General features: G+C 40.0%; 1 protein-coding gene and 1 pseudogene across 8 annotated transcripts in view; both read right to left on the reverse strand.

Moving 5' to 3' along the window:
• The window catches only part of PUM1 (pumilio RNA binding family member 1), a 114,509-nt gene extending 101,230 nt beyond the window's left edge, over positions 1–13,279 (reverse strand). For 5 of the 8 annotated variants that reach the window (XM_016217276.2, XM_016217250.2, XM_016217243.2 and 2 more), the window contains exons 1-2: positions 13,182–13,279; positions 8,274–8,647 (exon numbers count right to left, since the gene is read on the reverse strand). In XM_016217276.2, coding sequence (XP_016072762.1) covers positions 8,274–8,636 — 363 coding nt within the window. In that variant the 5' untranslated portion in view covers positions 8,637–8,647; positions 13,182–13,279. Of the gene's footprint in view, positions 1–8,273; positions 8,648–13,181 lie in introns of those variants that run through there. The other 3 variants (XM_087820260.1, XM_087820259.1, XM_016217262.2) reach the window with 1 other exon arrangement.
• A 10,601-nt stretch (positions 13,280–23,880) lies between these two features.
• On the reverse strand, positions 23,881–23,997 carry LOC148092376 (U6 spliceosomal RNA; annotated as a pseudogene).
• Between the last annotated feature and the right edge of the window lie 2,582 nt (positions 23,998–26,579).

Genomic DNA, 26,579 nt, shown 5'->3' on the forward strand with positions numbered 1-26,579 from the left:
ACCTTTTTCCATGTACATCATCACTCTAAATAAATACATAGTTTAAAGTCATTCTCTAGGTAATATTATTAAACGAAGGAACTGTAATATAAAATTCCTCCTCTATAGCCCATCTCAGCACCCATTCCAATATAGACACTCACTGAAATTCTCATTTTAAAGCAATTTTCTTTATAATTTCTTCCTCCCTTCATGAAACTAAGCTTCTTCAGAGAAAGAATATATTAATTTCATCATTTTGCTAGGCTTCTGATCCATAAAGTAGTGTCTTCCTAATTTGGACAATTGGGGTGGGGGGGAGAAAACAATTCAAATCAATAAATTCTTAGCAAATTAAAGAACATTTTTTCATTAACAGCAGGTACGGTGCTTTTAAATACACACAGTAACTAGAATTAGGTTAATGAACCGTTCCCTTGTTGAAGTCCTTAGGGAACTTTAATATAGAGAAAATTATTTGTCATTAACAGATCAATTGACTGTATACTCGTGGTATCTCAACGTACAGCTCCCTAAAAACACCGGTTCTCTATAAATATTCCTCTTTCCAGGGTTATGAACAAGTTATTTATGCTGTTAACCTAAAAAAATAAATTCAGACAGAAGAGAGTTACCATTAGCCCCAGAAAAACTTGTTACTTGGAAAAATTCCAAATCCATGGCATAAAGTAGATAAACTAACCCTCCCTACTTCTATTTCTAAAAAATACTTGGCACCACTGAAGAAATCTGTGATTTTTTTTATCTGTACGTTAGAGACATATCCACCTTTAAAAATCTTTATGTCCAAACAAAAAGTTGTACATAGATGTTCACAATAGTACTGCTCATAACCACCAAAAAAAGTAGAAACAACCCAAAAGGCCCATCAAAGTGATAAATGGATAAATAAAATGTGGTATATATCTACATAATGGACTATTATTCAGCAATAAAAAGAAATGAGGCACTGATACATGCTACAACATGAACGTTTAAAACAAGCTAAGTGAAAAAGAGTCAGTCACAAAGGACCATATACTGTAGAATTCCATTTGCCCTGGTCAGTGTGGCTCAGTTGGTTGAATCATATCCCATACACTGAAAGGCTGCAGGTTCAATTCTCACTCTGGGCACAGATCCAGGTTCAACCCCCAGTCGGGTGCATATGGGAGGCAACCAATCAATGTTTCTCACATCAATGTTTCTCTCTCACATCGATGTTTCTCTCTCCCTTCTCTCTCTAAAATCAATTTTTAAAAATTTTAATTTTTAATAGTATAATTCCTATTGTAGAAAATGTCCAGGATAGACAAATCCATAGACACAGAAAGTAGACTGGTGGTTGCCTAGGGCTAGAGAGCAACTGCTCCTGGGTACAGGTGTTCTGGGATGATGACAATGTTCTAAAATTGACTGCAGTGATGACTATACAACTGAATAATATACTAATAACCACTGAATTATACACTTTAGGCGGGTGGGTTACATGTCAACAAAGCAGTTATCTTTAAAATCTTCAGAGCCCCCAATTTGCACAAACTTAAAAAGTATTTTCTTGATGAGATTAGTAAAAACATTAAGAAAGGTACTTTAACCATAAAAGAGCATTTATTAAAGCCTAATCTTCTGGAATCTTTAACAAGGCACTTTAAAACCAACAGTTCTCAAAAAATATTACATGAAAAAAATATGTAGAACATTTCCCTGGAGAAGGTCCAATAACTCTTCAGCTGGGGGTTTTTATCATCAATGTCATATACACCCAAGTTCTTTTTTTTTTTTTTAATAAATCTTTATTAATTTCAGAGAGAGGAAGGGAGAGGGAAAGAGACAGAAAAATCAATGATGAGACAGTCATTGATTGGCTGCCTCCTGCACGCCCCCAACTGGGGATCGAGCAGTCAACCTGGGCATGTGCCCTGACCAGGAATCGAACCTCGATCTCCTGGATCACAGGTCGATGTTCAACTGCTGAGCCACACCATCCAGACTACACCCAAATTCTTAAATCAAATTCCCAAATGTTAAACTTCCCCAACCTATTGCCAATCACTTCTCACAATATTCACAGCAGGGAGCAAAAGGCCAGAGCAGTCCACTGAGCTGAAGCCGCACTCCCATCTCAGCTCCTTACTATACCCAGAAGATAAAGAAACTGCATATAAAATAAAGAGTGGATAAGAAATCCCTCAACAACAACAAAAAAAACTATTCTTTACCCTATCCCCAGCACTTATTATTCTCTTAGCGTTGTGTTGTCAGGCCTATGTTATTCTGAGGGTATTAAGCCGTTTCTCAAGGGTGATCAGATAGATTCTAAACTTTCTGTTTAAGTACTCTGTACTCATGCTCAGTCTGTGAAAAGTACTCAGTAAATGCTGTTGCCTGCGACACAATGGACACATGCACAAAAGATGTGTATCTCTTCTACAAGTACAGAGAGGTGTGATGAAAAACAATATATTACTTTACAGTTTACAAAGTACTTCAACCATATCCATAACTGAAATCTGAAACACACCTCTTCCTAAGTAACTACTCTGTTTTTCTTACTAAACACCTCATGACTCATCCCATTTCCCTCTTTTCTTTGGCCACAGGGGCACACAGAGTAAATTCTGTAACCCACCACTCTGGTACCTATTCCTAAATTCTAAACATAACCCCCCTTCATTTTCCTGACATACCCTTATTTTCCCACTGCAACATCTCAATACTACCAATCCTTTTTTTTTCCTAATTCCACACCAAAAACCTTTGAATCAAAACAAAAATATATTCTAAATCTCTGCAGGTTACCATCTAGTAGGTACATACAATCAAGTGCCATACAGTATACATTAGTAAATATTTTAACACTGGGACCTAATTCTTAAAACTGGAAAATCTTATTTTAATTTTTATTTATTTATTTTACAGAAAGAGAGGGAGAGAAGGGTAGAGGAGAGAGAGATAGAGGATAGAGGAGATAGAGAGAGATAGAGAGAGATAGAGAGAGAGAGAGAGAGAGAGAGATAGAGAGAGAGAGATAGAGAGAGAGAGATAGAGAGAGAGAGACATCAATTTGTTGTTCCACTGATTTATGCATTCATTGGTTGCTTCTTGTATGAGCCATGACAGGGATTCAAACCCAGCAACCCTGGTGTATCTGGACAATGCTCTAACAAATCTTGCTCCCCGGCCAGGGCTAAAATTGGAAAATCTTAAAGTTATAGTCAAAGAAGGCCTACTGATGGTCCTTTTGACCAAGAGTATAACATTAAGTCTTTGTTAACACTATACACAATTTTTTTAAAGGCTCTAAGAGTGCCCTGACGGGTGTGGCTGAGCTGATTGAAGCGTCATCCTGTACACTGAAAGGTGGTGGGTTTGATACCCAGTCAGTTTGCAGGTCCAATCCCTGATCAGGGCTAGTACAGGAGGTGGCTGTTCAATGTTTCTCTCTCACATCGACGTTTGTTTCTCTCAAAAAAAAAAAAAATCTATTAAAAAAAACTTTTAATGGCGCTAAGAATACAGGTGTAAAAAAAAACACAAAATATGAAAGAACGAATTACTCAAGCTTTATCACATGTTAACTAAATGCCACTGGCCCAAATGCTGGGGCTTTTTAGCAATCTACCCAGAAAGACAAGAGACTCATAGTCTCACAGTCACTCAGCAGGGACAACAGAAAAGGATCTCCAAGGAATGTCAAAACCCCCAGTACAGAGAACACTTGGGCTCCTTCCTAGTTTAACATAGCACTTATTAATTATAAGTATAAGGATTATCTCACAGTCACTGAAGAGGAAGGAGGGTAGATGTCAAACGTGTGTCAGAATACCACTAGATGGCAACACCAAGTGGAAGGAAAAGGGGGTACAAATAGAGCCACAGATTCATCCACAGAATTCTGTCTGCCTATCTAGAATTATCTCCCACTAGCTGTCAATTTACAGTGGCTACTGATACACTCTAGAACCAAAGGACTACAAGCAAAAGTGAGAAAGCTCTGTGGGGTTCTCTAAATTTTCTTTTCCCAAAGCTGAGCTTCTAACCTATCTCTGCCCCTTAAAACCCAGTAGAGACCATAGTTCAACTCATCTGATCTTAAAATGTTTTCCCTATTTCATCACCTATTTTATCTCACAGAACTTTACAGAGAAAACAGATTTCACAAGAATAAAATGATCACAACAAGTCAAAGACTTGACCTTGGGCTTTGCATGATGAAACCTTTAATACTATTGGGGAGGGGAGATCATGTTATAAAAATTACTGTTAAAATAGACTTTTGTATGTAGCATTTTAAATATTATTCACTTAGTTAGGAAGATGTGTTTTCCAATGTTCTACATCTTGATCCACATCCATTGTCCTGTTTACTATGGGTAAATTAACAGGCAAAAATAAATAAATCTTTTCCAATGGGAATTCTTTCCCTCACTCCCCTCCAAAGAACCTCAATTTGGCCCAAAAGTGGAGGCTTTTAAGTTTCTGAGTATACCAACTACAATAACTTTATGTACTAAAACAAATGATACTCAATGTTTATCATCTTAATGTAGAAGAAAAAACACAGAAAGACCATACTGTTTGCAAATATTCCAACTTTTTAAAATAAACACACATGCATTTAAACACCCTTCCTTACCTCAAAATACTATTTTATGGTTTCTAAATTTCACCTAATTTTAAGTACCTCAGTTTGCAAGATTTTTAAAGTACTGCATATTACCTCAACACATGGTCTCAAGTTGCTGATGTTTTAAATTCATTTAAAGGCCCTCATGCTAATTATCTGTCAAGTTCATACTTAGAAAATAAAACTTAAATATTAAACAAGTCAGTCACATATATATTCAGGTACAGCTTAAAGAGCTCACTATTAAAAGAAGGGAAAACTCAGAAACTAAGAATTTCTACATCAGGCAGGAAAGTCCTAACTTCAAAAGGTCAGAAAAATGTTTTAGTGTAAAAAAGTAACTAATTGCTCATAAATGGGAGTAATGAGAGAAATGAATGTAAAGTACCTGGCACAACAAATAATTCCCTTCCCTCCAACACTGCAGGCTGGCATCACAGCCTGTTATATTCTTTATTTCATTGGTAAAAGCAGCATTCTGACAATCTGATCTTAAATTTTGTTCCATTATGCCAAAGTCCTTTTTAAAAAGGCAAAGGAGGCTGTGCTCTCCCTCCCAGGAGCATGCCAGCGTCTTTCCCTTCCCCCTTTCCTTCCCACACAGGCTTGCAACTCCTAAACTCTAAGGGACCCAGGCTAACCCCCTGACCTGTCTCCAAGGCCCCCTTTTCTCTGACTTCTCAGTGAGCCAAAGCAGCCCCACCTAGGCTCTTTCTTGTTGCTTCTATCCTAAGCCCTTCCTGTTTCACTGTCCCCCGCGTTATTAAAGGTACTCTACAAATTTAAAAGGGGAGGGGGACACAAGGCCAAAAGGCCCACCAAATAGGAATAGCCCAGAAGCATTTGAGATGTTTCTTCCTAGCACATCATTAGTTTGGCTCAAATAAACTCCTAAAAAAATTAAAAAAAAAAAAAAAAAAAGAATAGCCCAGTGATATTGCAGAATGTGCTGGCACTAGGATCACTTTATATTGAGTCATTCTGTCTCAAGAGAGAAAAGTTTCCCACAATTACTACTTAGAATACACACACAATAAAAACAAAACTGGAAAAAACATAGACTTTAGCATTATTGCTCTTGTGGGGAAAGGGGGGGCCTTTTGCAATTATAGTAGAAAAGTCAACATTTGTATTCATCTCCTTCCTTATTATCAAGTTTCTTCTCTCTAAAATTCAAGCAAAATAAGTCTTTGAATGTGTTACTTTGTTGCAATAGTTTGGTTTGGTTTGGTTTTTAAGGCTAGAAATATGCTTAGGGAGGCAGAAATAGAGAGAGGATGGGCACTGGAATTCAGAGACCTAATTTCAAAACCAGGTATTACTTGGTAACTACGTTTCATTTTTCTCATCAAAAAAGGATATTACTTCCTTCCCTCATGAGACTGTTCTGAGGATTAAATACAGGAAATATATAGCCAGTACCTAGAACATAAGTGTGCATTGTCATCAGTGATTCTTAACCTCTTTTGTACTCCTACCTGACAAAGACACCCTCTTACTCCAATCAGTAACAGTGGCTAATGAGGGCAGTGATTCTCCAGGGAGAGATATGCCCCTCCACTCTTCAACTACACTGCACTCAACATGCTGCTTGTCCAAGTGGTCTCTACCTGTTGCCATGTTTCCCAACAAGAAACCTAAGCTCTAAGTTCCACCACTTTACCTGGTGCAATCGGAAGAACTTAAGTGGTTCTTCCCTCATTCAGTCAACACAAAAATTTCAGGCACCTTCTGGGAAGGGGGACATGAAAAATACAATACAATAGTCTCTGCCCTAGAATAGTTCAGTCCAGGTGAGATCAACACCAAAACCAGTAAATTGTAACACACTGGAATGACTGAAGAAGTAATTTGTGGGTGACCAACATCTGCAACATAGCAACTACCTTCAATTCCCTAAATACTGTTCATTACATCATGTGTTCAGTCCAACAGAATTCTGTTGTGATGAATTCAACACCTCCTACCTTGATGTCTGTGTGTCTGTCTCTCTCTCCCCCGCCACGTGTACAGCTGCCTAAAGTCTCAAATTCAACATGTATACTACTAAATGTAATTACCTTGGCCCCAAACCATATTCCTTTGTATTCCATTTCCTGTATTACTTCATTTTCCCCAACACCTAAGATTTCTAATTCAATTACCAAATTCTGTGTATTTCTCAGTGCCATCCATACCTTTTTTTCCATTGCTCACACAAGAACTGTTAGAGTAGTCTCAGCCCTTACCCACTCCAACCTCTTATTGCCGACTCAATCTTCCCAAAACACCACTAAAAGCCACTCCACACATACACACTCAGACCCTGCTGCCTACTGAATTAAATCTTAGCCTAGCATTCCAGGCCTATATCTTTATGACAATGTCCTTTTCCCCAACTTTATTTTAAGGCCAAAGGACTAGGGACTCATACATTCAATAAATATCTTTTGAGACCCTATTATATGCCAAATTCTAGAAACTGGGATATTGTGATGAATAAAATTTGACTCCCTCCTCAAAGACTCCAAGCAAATAGGAAACGAATAGAGTGCCTTAACAGGTACATAAGAAAGATAAAAAGTGCCCTAAGTTTCACAAGACACCCCTTACACCCCTTACACCTCATACTTCTTAGTATCACTCACATACACATAGTAGGTGCTTATGAAGCAGCACTGATATTGATGATTGTTCCAGTAAACCAAAGACCACTGATCAATGTGCTCAATAGATCTCTGTTGAGTAAGAGGATAAATTGCACCTCTTCACTTCTACTATGGTAAAGAATGATGGTACATGGGTTACCTTTCTGAAGGACAGGGGAAGCACAACTGAGACTTCAGATTTGCAAGTATGCTTGTGCCTAATTTGTTTCTGAAGCAGAACAGAAGCACTAGAAGCCTAGTGAAACATGTCAGTTCTTTTAGCTAGTCAGTACTCACATAGTGACAATATAAAATGAACCTTTGCAAATTCAACCTATGCCCAATTTCAAAGAATAGCCTGATTAAAACACTCTAATCCTTTCATCACTACCAGGAAGTTAGGAAACAGATCAGGATAAACTCTTCCCAGTAAAATATGCTGTGATCCCAGCTATGGTTCTGGATTATAAAAGTAAGCATATTAAAATTAACCAAGTGAAACAAGTTCTTAGAACAAGAGGATGAAGATGGTTAAAACCTAAAGCCACAACCACTCCTCTGACACAAAACTTTAGATATATATGTTTCATTTCAAATAAATTTCACTTGAGCAGCTGATTTGTTATTAACTATTAACTTCTTACTATTTTCGACTGTAACATCTTGAAAAACAAGTCACCCACACCCAACAGGAAAGGCTCTAAAATATGTGTATGGCCTATAAACAGCCCAAAGAGTTCTTAAAAGAATACATCAAAAGGATAAAAGTATTCTTTGTTAAATATACCCATAAATGCAATGTACACATTATAACAATCTTAAGTCTTTTTTTTAATGAATTGGTCATTTACTATTTAGCACCAGAATATGACCCAATGACAATGTTAAAACAATCATTCTTTAAAACAAGTAACTATTTAATTTAGACCAAATGAAATTAGCAATTTAAAGCGTTTGAAAACATTCACTCAAAGCAGATATCCTAAATGGACAGCGATTATAAAAGTTTCAAAGCTGAAATAGTGAACTTTTTTTACCTGATGTTCTGCATGAATGTTATCCCCAGTAGGCCATCGGTGTTTGCTATTATTATAGCCGCCTCCACCACTTCCTCCTCCCCCAAGCTGCTCACCATGCTGCCTCTGAAAGAAGTAGTCCACCATAGCGTCGTCCTGGGAACGGCCTGCAACTCCTATGGATCCTGGGACAGGGCTGGAGTGTGTCCCAGCTGCAAGAGCCTGATTTGCAGCTGGTTGTGGCTGCGCTTGCGACCCTGTTCCAGATGTCAAAACAACAGGCATGTTGGGATTAGCTGGTTCTTGAGGGTGATGTTTCAGGTGGGGGCTGAAAGAGTCCTGCCAAAGCACTGCTTTTCTCTTCAAGACACATGCAACGCTCATTCCACCAACACCTAAGAACAAACAGGTTACAAATGGTTAACATTTGCATTTTTTAAAACATTACTTGAGCCCTGCCAGGTAGCTCAGTTGGTTAGAGCATCGTCCCAATACCCCAAGGTTGTGGGTTTGACCCCAGTCAGGGCACATACAAGAATCAACCAAAGAACGCATGAGAAGCAAGTGGAGCAACAAACTGATGTTTCTCGCTTCCTCTCCTCTCAAATCAATAAATAAAAATTTAAAAAACAAAAACAAACATTCCTTGACATACACCAAGATAAAAGTGAGCTCCATGTCTTTTGCAATACATCATCTACAAGTAGTTTATACCAAGCAGCTATACATTTTAAAATACATGACACAATTTTCTAAACTGAGCCCTCCATTTTTAAGTTGCTGAGTGTGTGTGTATGGAAATAAATGTAGTTGGTGGCAGGTACTCAGATGAGGTATGGAGATCAGGACTCAATACAGCAACTTCGGGGAAACTTATTCTGTTACCAAAGGTAACAAAATAGAATTAGACTCCAATCAATGGCTCTACCCACCTTATTTACACCTTAAGCCAACTGTGCTTTTTAAATGAACAAGAGCTTTATAAAATATCACTTTAGATACTTTAATGCTAAAGCAGACATAGGCAATAAACCAAACAAAAATCCAAACCCTGTATATAATTAGCAATGACTCATATTGTCTAAACTTGACAGGATGCTCCTTGAAGAACCAACAAGGGCCCCTGACCCAGAAGAGCAACAGAATGTTCCTAGCCTGAAACTTGCCCTCAGCTGCTATTGATTGGGGGGGGAGTGTGATTCAAAATTTTTACCAATAATTTACAATTATAATTGCAATTGCATTATTCCATTTAGTACTTTGACTCCTATAAAAGAATGAGACCAAACCAAATGCTAGAGTAGAAAGTCTCACTATAAAAATACATATAGCAAAAACATAAACATGCCCTGGCTCAGTTGGTTGGAGTATCTTAAGTTTCTTAAAAATAAAAAACTACATTTTTACTACATTTGTACATAAGATGTAACACTTGTCACCCATGCTGTAGGTGCTAAGCAAAATTGCTACAAAGTAATTAATCAGTGACCAATTAGAACACATCTGTCCAGAGAAACTAATCTAATTTCAAGGCTATCAACGTAACTGCTACAAATGCCTTCTGTCTCCCTAGCCCAACTGTGACATCTCAAAAACAGACTCACAAAATTTATGAGAAATTTTTTTTTTTAATGTTTTTATTGATTTCATAGAGGAAGAAAGAATCATTGATCGGCTGCCTCCGGCACACCCCCTACTGGGGATCAAGCCCGAAACCTGGGCATTCACCCTGACCAGGAATCGAACCGTCATCTCCTGATTCATAGGTCAATACTCAACCACTGAGCTATGCTGGCTGGGCTTAATTTTCTTCTTTAATCCTCATCTGACAATATTTATTTCTATTGCTTTTCTTGCTTTTCAGACAGAGTAGAAGGGAGAAACATTGATGTGAGAGAGACACACTGACTGACTGCCTCCCACAAGCACCCTGATGGGGGGGGGACCCCAGGGATTAAGCCCACAACCGAGGTATGTGCCATTGGCCGGAATCAAACCCAGGACCCTTCAGTCCAAGGGCCAATGCTCTAATCACTGAGCCAAACCAGCTAGGGCTATTACTTCTTTATAAAACAACTAAACGTCCTGATAAAGTATTAGCTTCTCACAACTAATTCATGTTTTGAAGCCAGGAGTAAAAAGACACAATGTAATCTGTAATTTGTTCAAAGCCTAATTTGGAAATGCCTACTCTCAATTAACAATTCCAATCCATGAGGCCTTACTAGGGTACTGGGTTACTCTGGCTTTCTAGACTTCAGTTTCTGCTTTCATGAATTGAATTGTGTTCATGGTTAAGTGCCAAAATCAGAAAGTCATTGATGTGTTTACCATCGGTCTTTGCAAAGTGCTAACCAGCCTAATGCCTCCCGGTTTCATTCTCAAAAGAACTCTTTATTAGCAACAGTAGCCAGTTCCATTTTCTTTTACAAGGTAGTATCAATCTAACAGTCTTTGTTTTAGGGCAAGCCAAGAATTCCACACCCCAAGTTTTCCCATTAAACTAGCAACCTCTTTGAGCCTGTTCCCTCATCTAGAAAATGGGAAAAATCCTTCCTTTATGCCTCACAAATTTGTTTTTAAATCAAAATAAAATAATATGCACAACCCAAGGACACGGGCAATGGTGGGGAGAGGGACTGGGGAGGGGGAAGGGACTGGGTGGAACGGGGCATTGGGGAGAAAAAGGGACATCTGTAATATTTTAAACAAAAATAAAATTTAAAAAAAATAGATGTAAAAGTTTTTGGTAAACTTAAAGTCACTATGCTGAGACCCCAGGAATTCAATTACCATCAGTGAAGGCCATTATGGCACTCCAGTCCTGAAGATGATTCCTAAAACAGCCAATGCAATCTTTTCTGAAATAAAAGATTTGCCAAAATACTTATCTAGCAAATAATTTCCATATGAAAAGGGTGTTTACCACTGAAACCACACGGAACACAACTTCATTCCAACAAGAGGTGGGGGAGGGGGAAGATTCCTATAAAAATGTTCAAACAAAACAATTGGCTTTTGTAAAGCTATCTGTATGCCAGAGACTTCCTGCTTTACCTAATGAGGCAAGGCAGTTTTCTCAAGAGAAAACCTGGCAGAAGGGACAATTTGAAAGTGAGCAAATAACTAAGCAATTAACATATGTCTTGGGTAGTTTTGTAATATCTTGGCAACTACAGCACAAAAATTTTTAAATCGGTCACTTAAATATTAGAAAACATTCAAACTGCCGATGCCTTTTAGAGGACTCTCACAGTCCACTAAAAAGTTACATGTAGCATTTCAAATGAGATTTTTTTACAAATGGCACATTGTAAAAATAAGTATTTTAAGCAACTAGAAATAAGGGCTGATTCTAGTTACTCTTCCAATTTTCAAACTGTTTATATCAAAATTGGTTTTTTTTAATAACACTAATAGATTTTATTTCAAACAAAGGAACACCATTTAATCTATCTCCAGGGCTCTTTTTTTTTCGACGAAAGTGCTTAGTGTTTTAAAAGGTGTTTATTTTTACCACACTGAAAAAAACCACACTTCCTATGGTCATAAATTTATTTTTAAAAACTTCATCTCAAACCCAAATTAAACTTCAAACCCAACTTCAAAACACTGTGGCCTTGAACAAAATGAATTCAATTGTGGCTAAGGCAAAAGACGAACTCAAAGTTCAGAATCCAGTATTTCCCCAAAATCCAGATAAACAATCAACAGCCCCCCAAGAGTGTTTCATAAAGTTAAAATTAGCAATGGATCAAATGTTTAGTATTTTGCTAACTAAAACTGCATCAAAGAGCCACATATCTTGGAAGAGGCTTGTCTTGGTGAGTTTTTACGTGTTTTCATAAAACAAACAAAAAGCCAAAGGTACAAACCTACTGCTTCAAAAGTATAGGACTTTAAAACAGAGCCACAAAGAAGCCGCCTCATAAACTATCATTCTTAACCCCAGGAAGAGTATGAAGTGAACAAATTGAAACAGTGTCTTCCTAAGAGAACAATGAAAAGTAACAATCCTTCAAGTTACGGTGAGACTAAAACCTTTCCCGATAATGGTGTGTGTGTGTTGGGGGGAGGGGAAGAGAGACTATAGTGGGGAGAAAAGTTACAGGAGCGGATTCCTCACTTGACGTGGGAGTGGTACTGACAAGTATAACAAATGATCTATGTTTACCAAGAACGTCTGTGAGGACTAATACTATCTAGTATTGTGTATCTGTTTTCCTACTACCGAGGAGTGAACCCCTCTTTGAGTTAAGGCAGACACGCACCAACACAAGGAGGCTCAAAGAGGAAGAACCCACCAAAAACACCAGCTCTCTCGGAAACAAAAGGCCACAAGCACCCAGGAGCCTAAAAACCGATCTGAAACTTCCTGATCGCCACTTCTCCACATTTAAGGCTCGCAAAGTTCCCCCATGGTGGGTCTCGCCCGTAGACAAGGGCCATGGCTGCTGCTTAAGCGATTTATTGTTCCTCCTGCTTCGGCGCTGCCACGGAAGCTCAAGAAGTCGAAGAAATCCAGAGTGGCACGAAATCACACTTCATGACCACACAGAAGACTCGGAGCTTCGCAAATCCATCAAAAAAGCAACCCGAATGGCAACACCAATCTTCGGGGGTTCCAAAGGGGCCGAGCAGAAACGTAGAGGAACGTCTATGCCGTGGGCCCGGGCCTAAAGCCCCGGCATTTGCCTCGCTTCGACCCCGCTCCCCACCCCCTCCCTCCTTTGATAACAATAGGGGCCTTGCTTCTGACTCCAAAACATGTACGAGGAACATCGAGCGAGAAGCCTCAGCCAGGGCCCCGGCGGCTTTTCCAAAGCCCTTCTCATCCTCCCAACCGCTTTCAAACACCAATACAATGGGACAATCTGCTCGCTGGGGGTCCGGAGCAGCATTTAGGGCCGGCGGGGTACGGATACTCACGGGCGGAGCGGTAGGATGAAGATGGATTTCAGCCCCCCGATCTTCTCTCTCCAGCGCTCTCGTTCCCCCTTACCTTTCACTCCGACAACATGGCGGCCCACTGGGGACTGGGCTGGCGCGGTGCATCATGGGATAGGCTCCGGCCCGGGCGCCGGCAGTGGCAGCGGCGGCATGTGCGGGGAAGGCAGGCGGCTCTGGAACAGGTTGCCTGGTTGCCATGCCAACCGGAGGCCTGTGTGAACTTGGGGAACTCGCAGGCACCACGACGGCCGCGCGCGCGCGCGCGCAGCCGCGGGGAGAAGGCGAGGGCCGGCGCGGGCCCGCACGGGAGCGCGCGGCACGGAGCGGGGCGCGCCGGGCCCGGCCGAGGCGCCCGGGAAGGGCGAGGGCGTGCGGACGCCTGTTTCAGCCCCAGGTTGTAGCAGCCGCGGCGCGGCCCAGCGCCCATCGAAAGTTAAGAATTTCGAGACGACGTCAGCCGAACATTCAACCGAAAACACTGTTTGTAAGGACTCGAGCAGTGTTGGCTGTTGTCATTCTGTCCGTTCTTGAAAACGAATAGAAACCCGGCCGCTTGACACAAGTGATGTTTCCAATCGGTGGTATTTGTTAAGATACAGTTATTCTGTCTCGAACGAAAGCCGAGATGGATGGAAAGCTTAGGCAAACCACGGCTATAAGGGACCGGAAAAAAAGACACGTGGGGGGAAAGCTTTATGAGGGAGGAGAGAGAAGGAATCAAAATCAATAAGTCATTTTAAAAATTAAACATCTTTACAGTAAAAGATGCCAGCAAACAAAGAACAAATGAGAAAATAGCTTTAAAATATTTCAATATATGTGGTCGACACATAGCTAATCTTCATGATCAATACAGGACTTCTCTAATCAATTAAAAAAGAGCAATCCGAAAGAGACAGACGTAAAATTACTCACTAACCTGGGGCTGAGAGGTGGAGGAGGGGAGAGTGGAGAGGGACTGCTAGCCGGTAAAGGTTTCTTTGGGGGTGTTGAAAAAGCCTTAAAATTACATTGTAACGAGGGTTGTACAACTCTGAGAATATACTAAAAACCACTGAACTGTGCACTTGAAATGAGTGAGGTTTATGGAATGTGCACTATATCTCATAAAGCTGTAAAAAGTGAGAAATGCAACAATGAAAGCAATGCTACTTTGAAATATAATATTTCCATCTATTACATACAGTGGTAAAAATTTAAATGCTTATTAACACCCTGTTTTAGCGAGTTTGTGTAAAAAATTTTGTGAGAAAATTAGCATTCATATTGATTGAATTGTTTGCATATACATATATATATAATTTTAATATATCTTTATTGATTTCAGAGAGAGGACGGGAGAGGGAGAGAGAGAGAAACATCAATGATGAGAGACTCATTGATCAGCCTCCTGCACACCCCCAACTGGGGATCTAGCCCACAACCCGAGCATGTGCCCTGACGGGGAATCCAACTGCAATCTCCTGGATCCTAGGTCAACTGCTGAGCCACGCCCAGCCAGGCAATAATGTTATTTTTTAAATTATTTTTTTAATCCTCACCCAAAAACCTGTTTTATTGATTTGAAAGAGGGGAAGGGAGAGGAAGAGAGAGAGAAACATCGCTCAGCTGCCTCCCACATGCACCCCGACCAGGAACAGAGCCCGAAACCTGGGCATGTGCCCTGACCGGGGTTCTACTGCAACCCTTTAGTATAGAAGAGTGAGATTTTTATTTCTGGGGGAAAAAACAAGACTTGGAAGTTAAAGATTGTGAGCTCTGCTACTTCCTGGCTATGTGACCCTGGGCAAGTACCAGAGTCTCAGCTCCCTCATCTGCATAATGAGAATATCAATGCTCTGCTCACAGGGTGGTTACAATGGTTAAATGAACTACCAGGTATAAGTGACACAGAACTAGCACTCAATAAATGTAGCTGTTTTATTGTTGCTGCAGTCTTAATATTCATTTCTGAATCCCAGAGACCAACATAGTGCAGGGCATAGGGTCATTGCTCATTAAATGTTTGTTAAATGAATGAATTCAACAGCCACTTAGAGCGTCAACCCTCAAATTCAGCAACCCAACAAGTGATATGTTGTATTCATAGATCCAGCTCTTAAGCCAAACGAGAAATATAAGCTCTATAAGCCTCATTTTCCCCCCATGGTACATGAGATTAATAATATAACTGTACTAAGCGAAATAAAGCAGATAATGCATTTAACCCCATGGGGTGAGGACACTGGAAAGTGCTAAGTAGCTATAATGCGGAAACATGTAAGAGAAGGAAACATGGCCAACATGAGAAAAATTTCCAGAATCTTACCATTGCTGTGCTCCATGACTTCATTCTGAGGTCCACGACTAACTCCTTAGTTTTAAACTTTAACTTTCATTACTTGAGTGTAGAGATTCTAATACCAGTTTAGTCACAGCCATGCGGTATCACTCCCAGTTCAGGCCCCTCCCCAGTCAAATGCTGTAATCCCAACAGAATACTAGCTACCCATCCCTGGTCTCCCTTAAGGAATTGCTCTAAAGGACCCGAGGCCCCTGCTGGGCCCCAAAATAACCCTATCAAAGCATCACCTCCAACAAATTCATGAGACATCCTGTTATTTAGCAAATGCTTACCTGTGTGCCATGCACTGTGCTAGGACTTTTATATTCATTATTTTATATAAAACTCCCCAAATACCTATGACATGGATATTATTCCCATTTTATTTTTTAATTGAATCTATTGGGGTGACATTGGTTAATAAAATTATACAGATATACATCATCTGTCTATTGTATGTTTACCACTCTAAGTCAAGTCTCTTTCCATCACCATTTACCACCACCCCCCCATTTTTATTCCTGTTTTAAAAATTGGGAAACTGAAGCTTAAGGAAGTTAAGGAACAGGATTAGCATTTAACCAAAAATGTTATCTAAGGCTGTTTGCTGAGAATTGTCTGGTCTGTAGGATGTTGAAATCATCCCTAAAACCTGGGAATCTTCACAATTCATCTGGTTAAACTCAGAAAACCTTATCAAGATGGAGTGAGGATTAGGGTGGATTTGAGAAGGGTATTTTAACTCTAATCAGTAGAAACCCAGTCCATCCCATTGTAACCTAATCAGAGAAAGTCCAAGATCTCAGACAGAAAAATTTAGTGAAGACCACTTAAGAAAGACTTGGCTCGCCCTGCCAGGCATGGCTCAGCGGTTGAGCTTCGACGTGGGATCCAGGCGATCAGGGTTCGATTCCCGGTCAGAGCACATGCCCGGGTTGTGGGCTCGATCAGTGCCTCTCTCATCATTGATGTTTCTGTATCTCTCTCTCCCTCTCCTTCCCTCTCTCTGAAATCAATAAAGATATATTTAAAAAAAAAAAAAAGAAAGACTTGGTTCAAGAATTTCAAATGTTGGGGGGGGAGGGTAGAAGAGGGCATAGAGGGGATAAATGGTGATGGAAAAAATAAAACAAAATAAAAAATAAAATAAAAATTTCAAATGTTACCACTTCCTTTAGTAGTGATTTTGTCAAACTATGGTCTGAGGCTCACTGGTGAGTCGGCCAAACTGGCCATGCTGACACCAAATCCCAGCTGAGAACAAATCCCAGAATGGACAAATGCTATTCAATTCCACAGTCTTACATTCTTCAACTGCTATTGGCTATAAAAGTTACCATAATGTGGCAAACTGAATATAAAACAGCCTCAAACAAAACTAGAATGCTCCCACTTACCTGGAAAAATACTTTGTTATCAGTGTTGGTTTCAATTGCTCTTTCAACTGTGTTACACTTGTGTTCTTGCTATTTGTAGAATCTCTCTTGGGTGGCACTTTCATACATTGTTTTGGTTCTCGGTAATGGTTACACTGTTAGCATTTCCATTGTCATTTTGTTTCTTAGCAAATCTTGGTTATTAGACTGTGTTTTCCATAGTAAGGTAGGAGTGGGGGAGGGTTTGGGCCTCCAGTATGGGTGACTAGGTAATTCTGATCATTCTCCCACTGAGGAAAACTGGTAAAACTAGAAAAACCTAAAGCTCTTCCTCAATTCATTGGAAAGTTAACAAATTAGTGTGGAATTACTGAGCCCGAATCTGGGAAAGGAGAGAAATTGAGGAATTTCAGCCCCACATTTAGGACTACTTTTCCAGGTGGCGCATTTCCTGAGAGGTAGTTAAGAGACTGAGTGGTGCTTTTAACAGCCTTGGGTAGTTATAGGCAAACAGACTAGAGCCCAGAACCTGCTGAGAGAGAGAGGGCGGGAGGAAAGGGGTGAGAGAGAGAGAGAGAGAGAGAGAGGGAGGGAGGGAGGGAGGGAGGGAGGGAGAGAGAGGGGGAGAGAGGGAGAGAGAACCTAGTAAGTAACTATTACTTTGGATTAGGATCCCAAGGGACTGCACCCTAAAAGCAAAGGTGAATAGAGTTGACAAGCTCTTCTAGAGATTAAAACTCAGCTTTGAACTATCTCAAAGCCTGAAATTGTATTAAGGTGACCTCAGAATGTTACTGCCTCCAGGTACGTGGCAGAAAACAGTGAATCATCCTAGGCCTCCAATAGTTTCTATGAACAATTATACAAATATAAGATTCAGTCCACAAACAAAATCACACAAATTAGAAGAGAAGGTAACATGAACAAAAAACAACAGCAACAAAAGACAATTGAAAAGGACCCCAAAAGAACCCCAGATATTATAGTCATTAAATTGTTTATTATATTTAAGAAGCAAAATAGGAGATTGATCACGTTGGAAGAAAATTAGGAAGTATACAAAACAACCAAGTGGAAATCCTGTAACTGAAAAAAATATAATAATAGAAATTAATAAGCCAGTGGATTGGGTTTGACAGCAGGGTAAATGCTGTTGAAGAGAGAATTAGTAAACTTCAAGGCCGGGAGTAAATATAAATGAATGAAACATCGAAAGGCAAAAGAATAGAAAAGAGAGAGAAGGTTGAGCCACAGAGGAGAGAATGACACAGTTGAATAGAGGCCCAGAAGGGGGAAACCAGAAGGCCAGCAAGGAAAGGGTGGGGTGGGAGAAATATTTGCCATGAAAGGGCTAATTTACCAAAACTAATGAAAAAATAAAGTCACAGATTGAAGACACGCTGTGAATTATAAACAAGAAGCCTCAGGAAAATGAAGGCTGATACGTAGGTGAGGGTTGAGGCCCTGGTGACTGTCCCTTCACCATCCTCGAGAGACCTGCGGTCCATGCGGGCATTGCAAAAGCCTCAGTGGAAACAGAGCTGAAGCAAATTCAACACAGGGCAAGAAATGGAGGAAGCATAGTGTCGGCAAAAGAAAGGAAGGAGGGGAAGGAAGGAGGAGAAAAGCTAATACCAAAGGCAAAGAGAATGAGAAAGTTTATTAATATAATCCCAGAACTAAAATTCTAGACAATATGACCATGGTGATCCCCTGGAGAAAGAACCCAATGGCACACGAGAAAGGTGCAGAAGTACTGGCTTGTTGGGGGATGCAGGTGTCCATACGGGCATGGGTAGATTTTAGAAATTAATAGGAATTAAAGACACGTGAGTATGGGTTTTAAGGTAAAGACAATTACCAAAAAATTTAAAAAGCATTTATAACTTTTAAACCAGCAAAATGTCATTGAGAAATAAAAAAAAAAAAAAAAAAGTACAGTAAATAGAAAATAAAAACTAATATAACAGGAAAAAAGTCTTAAGGGTAATTAGCCCAACCAGCATGGCTCCTATGAACCAGGAGGTTGTGGTTTGATTCCCAGTCAGGGCACATGCCAGGGTTGTGGGCTCCATCCCCAGCCGGGGGAGTGCAGGAGGCAGTCGATCAATGACTCTCTCGTCATTGATGTTTCTCTCTCTCTCTCTCCCTCTCTCTGAAACCAATAAAAAACATTTTTTAAATGTACGGAAAATCCTAAGTTGCCTTCCCTTGAATGAATCATGCCTGAATAAAAATAAAAATAAAATTTAAAAAATGAAAAAAAAAAGTAAACATTGAATTACAATATATAGTCTAATTTGTGAATGAATGAATATTGAAATGATACACACTGTGGGTATATTTTAAGCCCTTAGGTAGTTTTCACTGTTCTGCTTGTCCTGTGGTTACGTCTAAAACTATATTATATGATTCTCTTCAAAGTATATCAAGTATTGTGAATGCTTTGGTTCAGATGTATCAAATTAACAGTAAAACAACAAATACACCACTCAAAAAAATTATGGAAAGTCACCAGGCAAAACTATCTTTTTATGGGCATACATGGAGATAAATACTGTTATTCAGTGGACACAAGCAGTGACTCTGTTTGTGACATTAAAGGCATATTTTCCAGAATATAATATTGTGCGGAAATAAGAAAAACTGAAAAATTACCCAAGTCCTTGCCTTTTAAAATGAATGTAATAGCCCTAGCTGGTTTGGCTCTGTGGTTAGAGCCTCGGCCCTAGGACTTCAGGGCCCTAGGTTTGACTCTAGCCTGTGTTACAGGCTTGATCCCCAGGCCCAGTCGGGGCCAGGCACGTTTGGGAGGCCAGCAATGGGTGTGTCTCTCTCACATTGGTCCCTCTCTCTCTCTCGTATATAAAATGCTTTAGGGATCTATTTCCTAATATATAAGCTTTTATAGTGCACTCAGGTGATAAAAATAAAGTGGATTATTTCTCCATGTGGTCACATTCGGATGAGACATTTCTCAAACATTTCACCTTGTCAGTGGTCTCCCGCTGCTTTCCTGTGGCCATCAACTTGGAAGAATGTAACTGGTGTCACCATGAAAATGTGGCTACATCTTCAGAGTGCCTAATGACTGTTACCATTGTAGTCATTGCAGGAATAAAGCTGCCATCATGGAAATGGGTGAAACTGCCTTCCTTGCATTTGACCCGGCACCCAGGGTCACTTTACCTGGCACATCCTGGCTACTTCCCACGGGTAGCTTCTGGGAAAACTTCACTTTGTGTGACAAATTGTATCTGGAGTGTGTGTGTGTGTGTGTGTGTGTGTGTGTTATTTTTCTAAGAATAATAATCTACATGTAACAAAATCGAACATGCCTGGGAGTTAAAATTCATCATGGACCAAAGCTTCCTGTAATTATGGTAAGAATTCAGCAAAATTTGAGGTTCAAATTCAATACATCATGTCTGAGATGTATCAATTCCACAGTCCATTTGCCTGATGTATTTATCTGAGCTAACCTTTCTATTCTGGATTGTTTAAAAAGAAAAGATAACTAACTCCATCTCTCTTTTTTTCTTTTTCCATTTATTTCTAAATTTTAATTGTATTATTAAACTGGCAAAGTTAAAAGGAAATTTGAAAACAGGTTTAAGGGAAACACAATCTAACTTCCACTTCTGTTTTATTTTATTGGAACATATGAGTAACTTAACTGGAGAGCTAAAAGATTCCTCTCACAGTTATGTTGTCAAAACACTTAGAGTGAGTTCCCTATTTAGGATAAAATGATGTAATGTCTGGGATCAGATTCAAAACAATCTGGGGTGGGGGAGGTAGAAGAGGGTATAAATGAAACAACATGGTACCGGAGCTGATCACTGTTGAAGCCGAGGGACAAATATATGGTAGGATTTGTTTTGTTTTGTTTTGTTTTGTTTTTAAATTTTTATAACAGTTTATTTTGCCAAAACTAATGGCATACGTCAGGGAGTCAGATCTCAGATGCTCTGCAGAGCAACAGTTTTGCAGTTCCTTTTATGCATTTGAAATTAAAGAAGGAATATAAGGAAGACTACATGCAGGTGGGAGAAAGCAAGTGAGGATGGGATTACAGGATAGTTAACAAGAGGGCGGCTAGGCCTTTGAGGGGCATTGCTTCTGGCGTTTTGAAGGTGTTAACTAGATGCAGTGAACAGGGCTGGCTTGAAAACCTCTCACTAAAGACGACATAGGCCCGGCCGGGGGTGCGCAGCGGTTGAGCATCGACCTAGGATCCAGGAGGTCTCGGTTTGGTTGTGGGCTCGATCCCCAGTGAATCAGTGACTCTCTCATCACTGGTGTTTCAACTTTCTCTCCCTCTCTCTGAAATCAATAAAGATTTTTTTTTTTTTTAAAGAAGAAATTATAGGCCTGGGGTATGATAGCTTTATAATACCATAGTAAGAATAAAAGATCAGGAATAGGCAAGATACTTAAAATCTTGTTATTGCAGAAATTTCAAATATATATGTTTAAAAATAAAATTTAGTCGTGGCTATTCTTGGTTTCCTATTCCTTGTTTGTTTGGTTGGTTGGTTTTGGTTTTAATTTTTGTTTTGGTGCCGAAATGCAGGACCGAACCGTTGGTTATCTGTTCTTGCGTAGACTTTTCAGAATCAGCTTGTCAATCCAATACAACGTGATTGTGATTGAAAGTCTATTGAATCTTTAGATCGGCAGAGAATGATCTTTTTCTGATATTAAGTCTTCCTACTATAAATAAGGGATAGCTTACTTTCTTAGGTCTGCTTTAATATCCTTTAGTACAGTTTTATAATTTTCTATGTACAGGTCTTATACCTCTTTTTTTAATGTACTTATTCCTGACTATGTCATAGTTTTGTTGTTATTTTAATGGCTTCTTTGTATAATTGTATCATATGATTGTTGCTGGTGTGCAGAATTGCAATTGGCTTTCGTATACAGACCTTGTAATTGACTACCTTGCTACATATTCTTCTATTACTCTAATAACTTGTCTATAAATTATTTTGTGTTTTTAATGACAAAAGTCATCTCAGTATAATGACAATTATATTCCTCCCATTTCAATAGTTACACCATGAATTTCTCTTATTGATTGATTGATTGATTGATTTTCATCTTCTTATTTTTCTTTAAATTTATTGATTGATTTATTTTTTTTAAAGAGAGAGGGAGAGAAACACTGATTTCTTATTCCACTTATTTATGCCTCATTGGTTGGTTCTTGTATGTGCCCTGACCCACCCGCACCTTGGCGTATCAGGACGATGGTCTAACCAACTGAGCTACCCGGCCAGGACATGCATTTCTTATTATCTTATTGCACAGGCCAGGACCTCCACCACATTGTTGAATAGAAATAGTGATAGTTTGCATGTATATCAGCTTTATGATTTTAAAGGGAATGCTTTTAAAGTTTCCACACTTAAGATAATGTTTGTTGTCAAATTTTTGCAGATGCTCTTCTGGGGTTATCATTCTATTTCTAATTTATGTTGAATGTTGCCACATAATTCTCCTGTATGCATGATTTTTTTTTCTCCTTAATCTGTTGAAAAAATTTTGTATAAGACTCACTTTTTAATTTTATTTTTTAAATATGTTTTTATTGATTTCAGAGAGAAAGAAAGAGAGAGGGAGAGAGAGAGACAGAAACATCAATGATAAGAGAAAGTCAATGATCAGCTGCCTCCTGCACGCCCCCTACTGGGGATCGAGCCCAAAACCCAGGCATGTGCCCTGGCCGGGAATTGAACCGTGACCTCCTGGTCCATAGGTCGATGCTCAACCACTGAGCCACGCTGGCTGGGCTCCTTAATCTGTTATTATAGTGAATAATATCTATAGATATTCTAACATATAAATATAATATTCCTGGGATAATCACAGCCTGAACATGGTATATTGTTTCTTTTAGTCATTATTGGATATTATTCACTTTTTTTTTTTTTTTAGGATCTCGGCACCTGTATTCCACATGGGAAATGGTTCTGTAATATACTTTCCCTATTCTTTTTTTATCTGGATTTGGTATCGAGGCCATAATGGCCTAACAGAGTTAGCATGAGGGGAATATTCCCTTTTTTCTACACTCTGGAAAAGATTGTATAAGATTAGAATGATCTGTGCCTTGACAGTTGATAGAATTTGCCTCTAAAACCACCAGAGCCTGGTGTTTTCTTTGCTGGAAATTGTTTACTGCTTCAATATTTAAAAGCTTTTTATTATGAAATTATTATAGATTCACAGAAAGTTGCAAAAACATGTACTGGAAGCTCCTGTGTGCCCTTCACCCAGTTTTACCCAATGGTAACATCTTGCTTAACAATATCAAACCAGAAAACTGGCCTTGAACAGCCCACACGGCTTACTCAGATTTCACCAGTTTTGCGTGCGCACATTTGTGGGTGTGTGTGTGTATACTTTTGTGCAGTTTTATCACATATGTAGATTTGTGTAACCACCACCACAACCAAGATACAGAACTGTCCCGTCACCACAAGGCTCCCTCCTACTACCTTTAGAGCCAGAGCCACCTGCCCCCATTTCTAACCTCTGGCAATCACGAATTCGTTCTTTAATTTTGTTAATTCAAGGACATTATGCAAGTGGATTCATACAGTATGTAACCTTTCGAGATTAGGTGGCTTTTTTACTCAGCATAATTCCTTTGAGTTCTATCCAAGTTCGTTTATGTGTCAATAGTTTGCTCCTTTCTGTCGCTGAATAAGTAGTATTCAGTGGCAGGGATATACCACAGATCAACCATGAGGGCATTTTGGCGGTTTGCAGTTTGGGGCAATTACAAGTAGAGAGCTGCTAGGAACTATCATGGACGGGTGTTCTGTTTTGCGAATGTAATTTTTACCTCTCTGGGATAAATGCTCAAGAGTACAATTGTAATCATTAGTAGATTACTTGTCTTCTGCTATAAACATATCTATACAAGATTACTTCCAGTTAAAATTTACCTGAAAGGTCTTCTTTTTCCTTCAATATGGAACGTTTCACAAGCGTGTGCATCACCCTTGCGCAGGGGCCACGCTAATCTTCTCTATTTTTAGTGTAACCTTCTAATTTTTAGTGTATGTGCTGCCCAAGTGAGCACTTTTTTTTTGGAAAGGTCTTTTTTTTTAAGTCCCATCTGACAAACCCTAACTTTTAACTGGTGAGCTTTTCCCTTTAACCTTGTTGCAATTATTAATATATTTAGACACTCCCACCTTCTGTTTTATCTCATTTGATCTGTGTTTTCTTAGTTTCCCTTCTTTCTCTTTGAACCGATGGCTGTGCTGTTCCTCTCATAAGATGAGGGCTTGAGCGTGGCCTTTCATGCTCCTTGGTGTCTCCTCCCTCATCAGAATGATGGTGCCTGAAACTTTAATTCTGGGTTGCTGTGAAAAGAATTTTTCCTTTTTTGGAGAAAAAGGGTGTTTGGGTTTTGTTTTGTTTTGTTGTTTTAAGACTGCAGCGAGCCTTTCCAAAAATTCTGATTCACCTTCCTTCTTATCTCCTACGGCATCTCCTGGATTTGTTTCTCCTCTTGGACTCTCCCCAAGAACGTTTTCTACGTGAGTCTTTGTGCGGCAACACTTTGCGTGCCCGAGACTATTTTTATTATTCCGCATTCACATTTGAATGACAATTAAACAGCTCAGAAATTATTCTCCTTTAACCCCTTAAAAGATTTATTCCACCGTCACCTCGTATCTATTTACCTGTCACACTGCTACATGGCACAACTCTAGTGTAGTGATGTGGTTGAAAAGTCCAATTTCTTTTTGTTTGTTTTTTTAATTCTTTTCTGAGGATACCCTTTCCATTGCTTTCTAGAGAGAGCGGAAGGGGGGAGGGAGAAAGAAAGAGAGAGAGTGAGAGAGAAACATGGATGTGAGAGAGACATAGAAGGGGGGAGGGAGAAAGAGAGAGAGAGACATGGATGTGAGAGAGACACAGAAGGGGGGAAGGAGAAAGAGAGCGAGAGAGAGACATGGATGTGAGACACATCGACCGGTTGCTCCTGCACGAGCCCCAACTGGGGCCGGGATCAAACCTGCAACCCAGGCACACGCCCTTGACTGGGACTTGAACCCCAGACTCTTTAGTGGGGCTGGCGCTCTAACCATTAGGAATACCAGCCAGGGCTTTTTTTTTTTTTTGTAATTCTCATTGATCTGAGAGCGAGAGGAAGGGAGGCAGAGAGAGAGACTGGTTTGCTGCCCCACTTACTCATGCATTCACTGGCTGATTCTTGTACGTGCCCCTGACCGGAGATCGAACCCGCAACCCGGCGACCCTGGCGTGTGGGGACCGCTCTCTAACGAAGGGAGCTACTCAGCCAGCGTGAAAGGTCCAATTTCAATCCTGTTTCTTATGCGTTTGTAAGTTCTATTTTTTTCCTGATTAGAAGTTTTTAGAATTTCTTCAGTTGGGTTGATATTCTTAAATTTTACTAAAATGTATTTAGAATTTTTTTTTTATCATTTCTCTTTGGCACTTCATGGGTCCTTTCAGTCTGATGTCATTCATTTTCCTTTAATGCCAAAAGTCCTTTCTTTAAAAGTATTTTTTTCTCTAATATTCCTAAACCGCAAGCGTTGGCACTTCTACCCCTTTCCTCCGTGTTCCACACGATCCTTTTTTTCTATTTTCTTTTGCTTTATCTTTCTGAAATCTGATCTTAAATCTCAACCATTCCCCTTCAGCTGTATCTAACAACCATCCAGCCCATCTATAATGTCTTTTACTTCATCTATTACATTTTTCCTGGCTAATATTTTCAGTCGGCTCTTTTTTTATTATTATTGTTCATTTTTCATATTCTTAATATGTTTCTTACCCCTTTAGCAAATTATTTTTCTTATGTTAAATGGTTGTGCTCTTTGGTCTTAAGACCCTCTGTTTCTGAAAACACGGGCAATCGGTGTGCTGGTTTTCTTTTGAGGTAGTTACAGTCCTGCGACAGCTTCTTAATTTGTCCTGTCACCTCACATTCTCCGGCGGCTACTGAGTCCTCTGCCTGGAAATGCTTCTTGGGAAACGGGGAAGGGAGAAAGGTCAGCTCCGGCCTCGGTCCCAGAGAACAGCAAAAACCCTTTTGGTTTTACCTCCAAACCTCTAAGAAACAACCAAAACTGCACACGGGGTGGGAATGAGGGGGACTGAGGAAGTCATCGCCCAAGGCTGCTGGGCCGCCATCTGTGTCCCACCATCTCCCCCTCCCGCTATCTTCCCTTGACCACTGTCACAGGTCTGGGTCATGACCCCAGATCTCTGCAGCAAGTGGCCAGGCGACAGCTAAACCGGGGTGACGGTGGAGGGGAGGCAAGAACAGAATTTAAAGGGCTTCTTGCTGGTTTCTCCTTGCACAGCCCTGCAGGCCACCCTTTGTCTCAGGCCGCAGGCGTGTATACAAACCAGTTAAAAAGAGCCTCCGGGGGCTTCTCCCTGTTGTTTTGGTGCTTTATCTTCTAGATCTGTTTCAGTTTGAGTTTCTTGGGGGGGGGGGGGGGCCTTGGGAAGGAAGCAGCAGCCCACAACATTTTGCTATTTTAGTAGAAAGTGAAAGCACATGTGTAATCTTGATTCCAATCTGGGATAAAGGTAAATTCTTCAAAAAATTCGACAGCATACCCTGTGACCGTCAACCCCACTCCTAGGTGTATACCCAAGAGAACTGAAAACAGATGT

Source organism: Miniopterus natalensis, chromosome 9 (assembly GCF_054644295.1).
Source record: "Miniopterus natalensis isolate mMinNat1 chromosome 9, mMinNat1.hap1, whole genome shotgun sequence".
In the NCBI taxonomy this organism is placed as follows: domain Eukaryota; kingdom Metazoa; phylum Chordata; class Mammalia; order Chiroptera; family Miniopteridae; genus Miniopterus; species Miniopterus natalensis.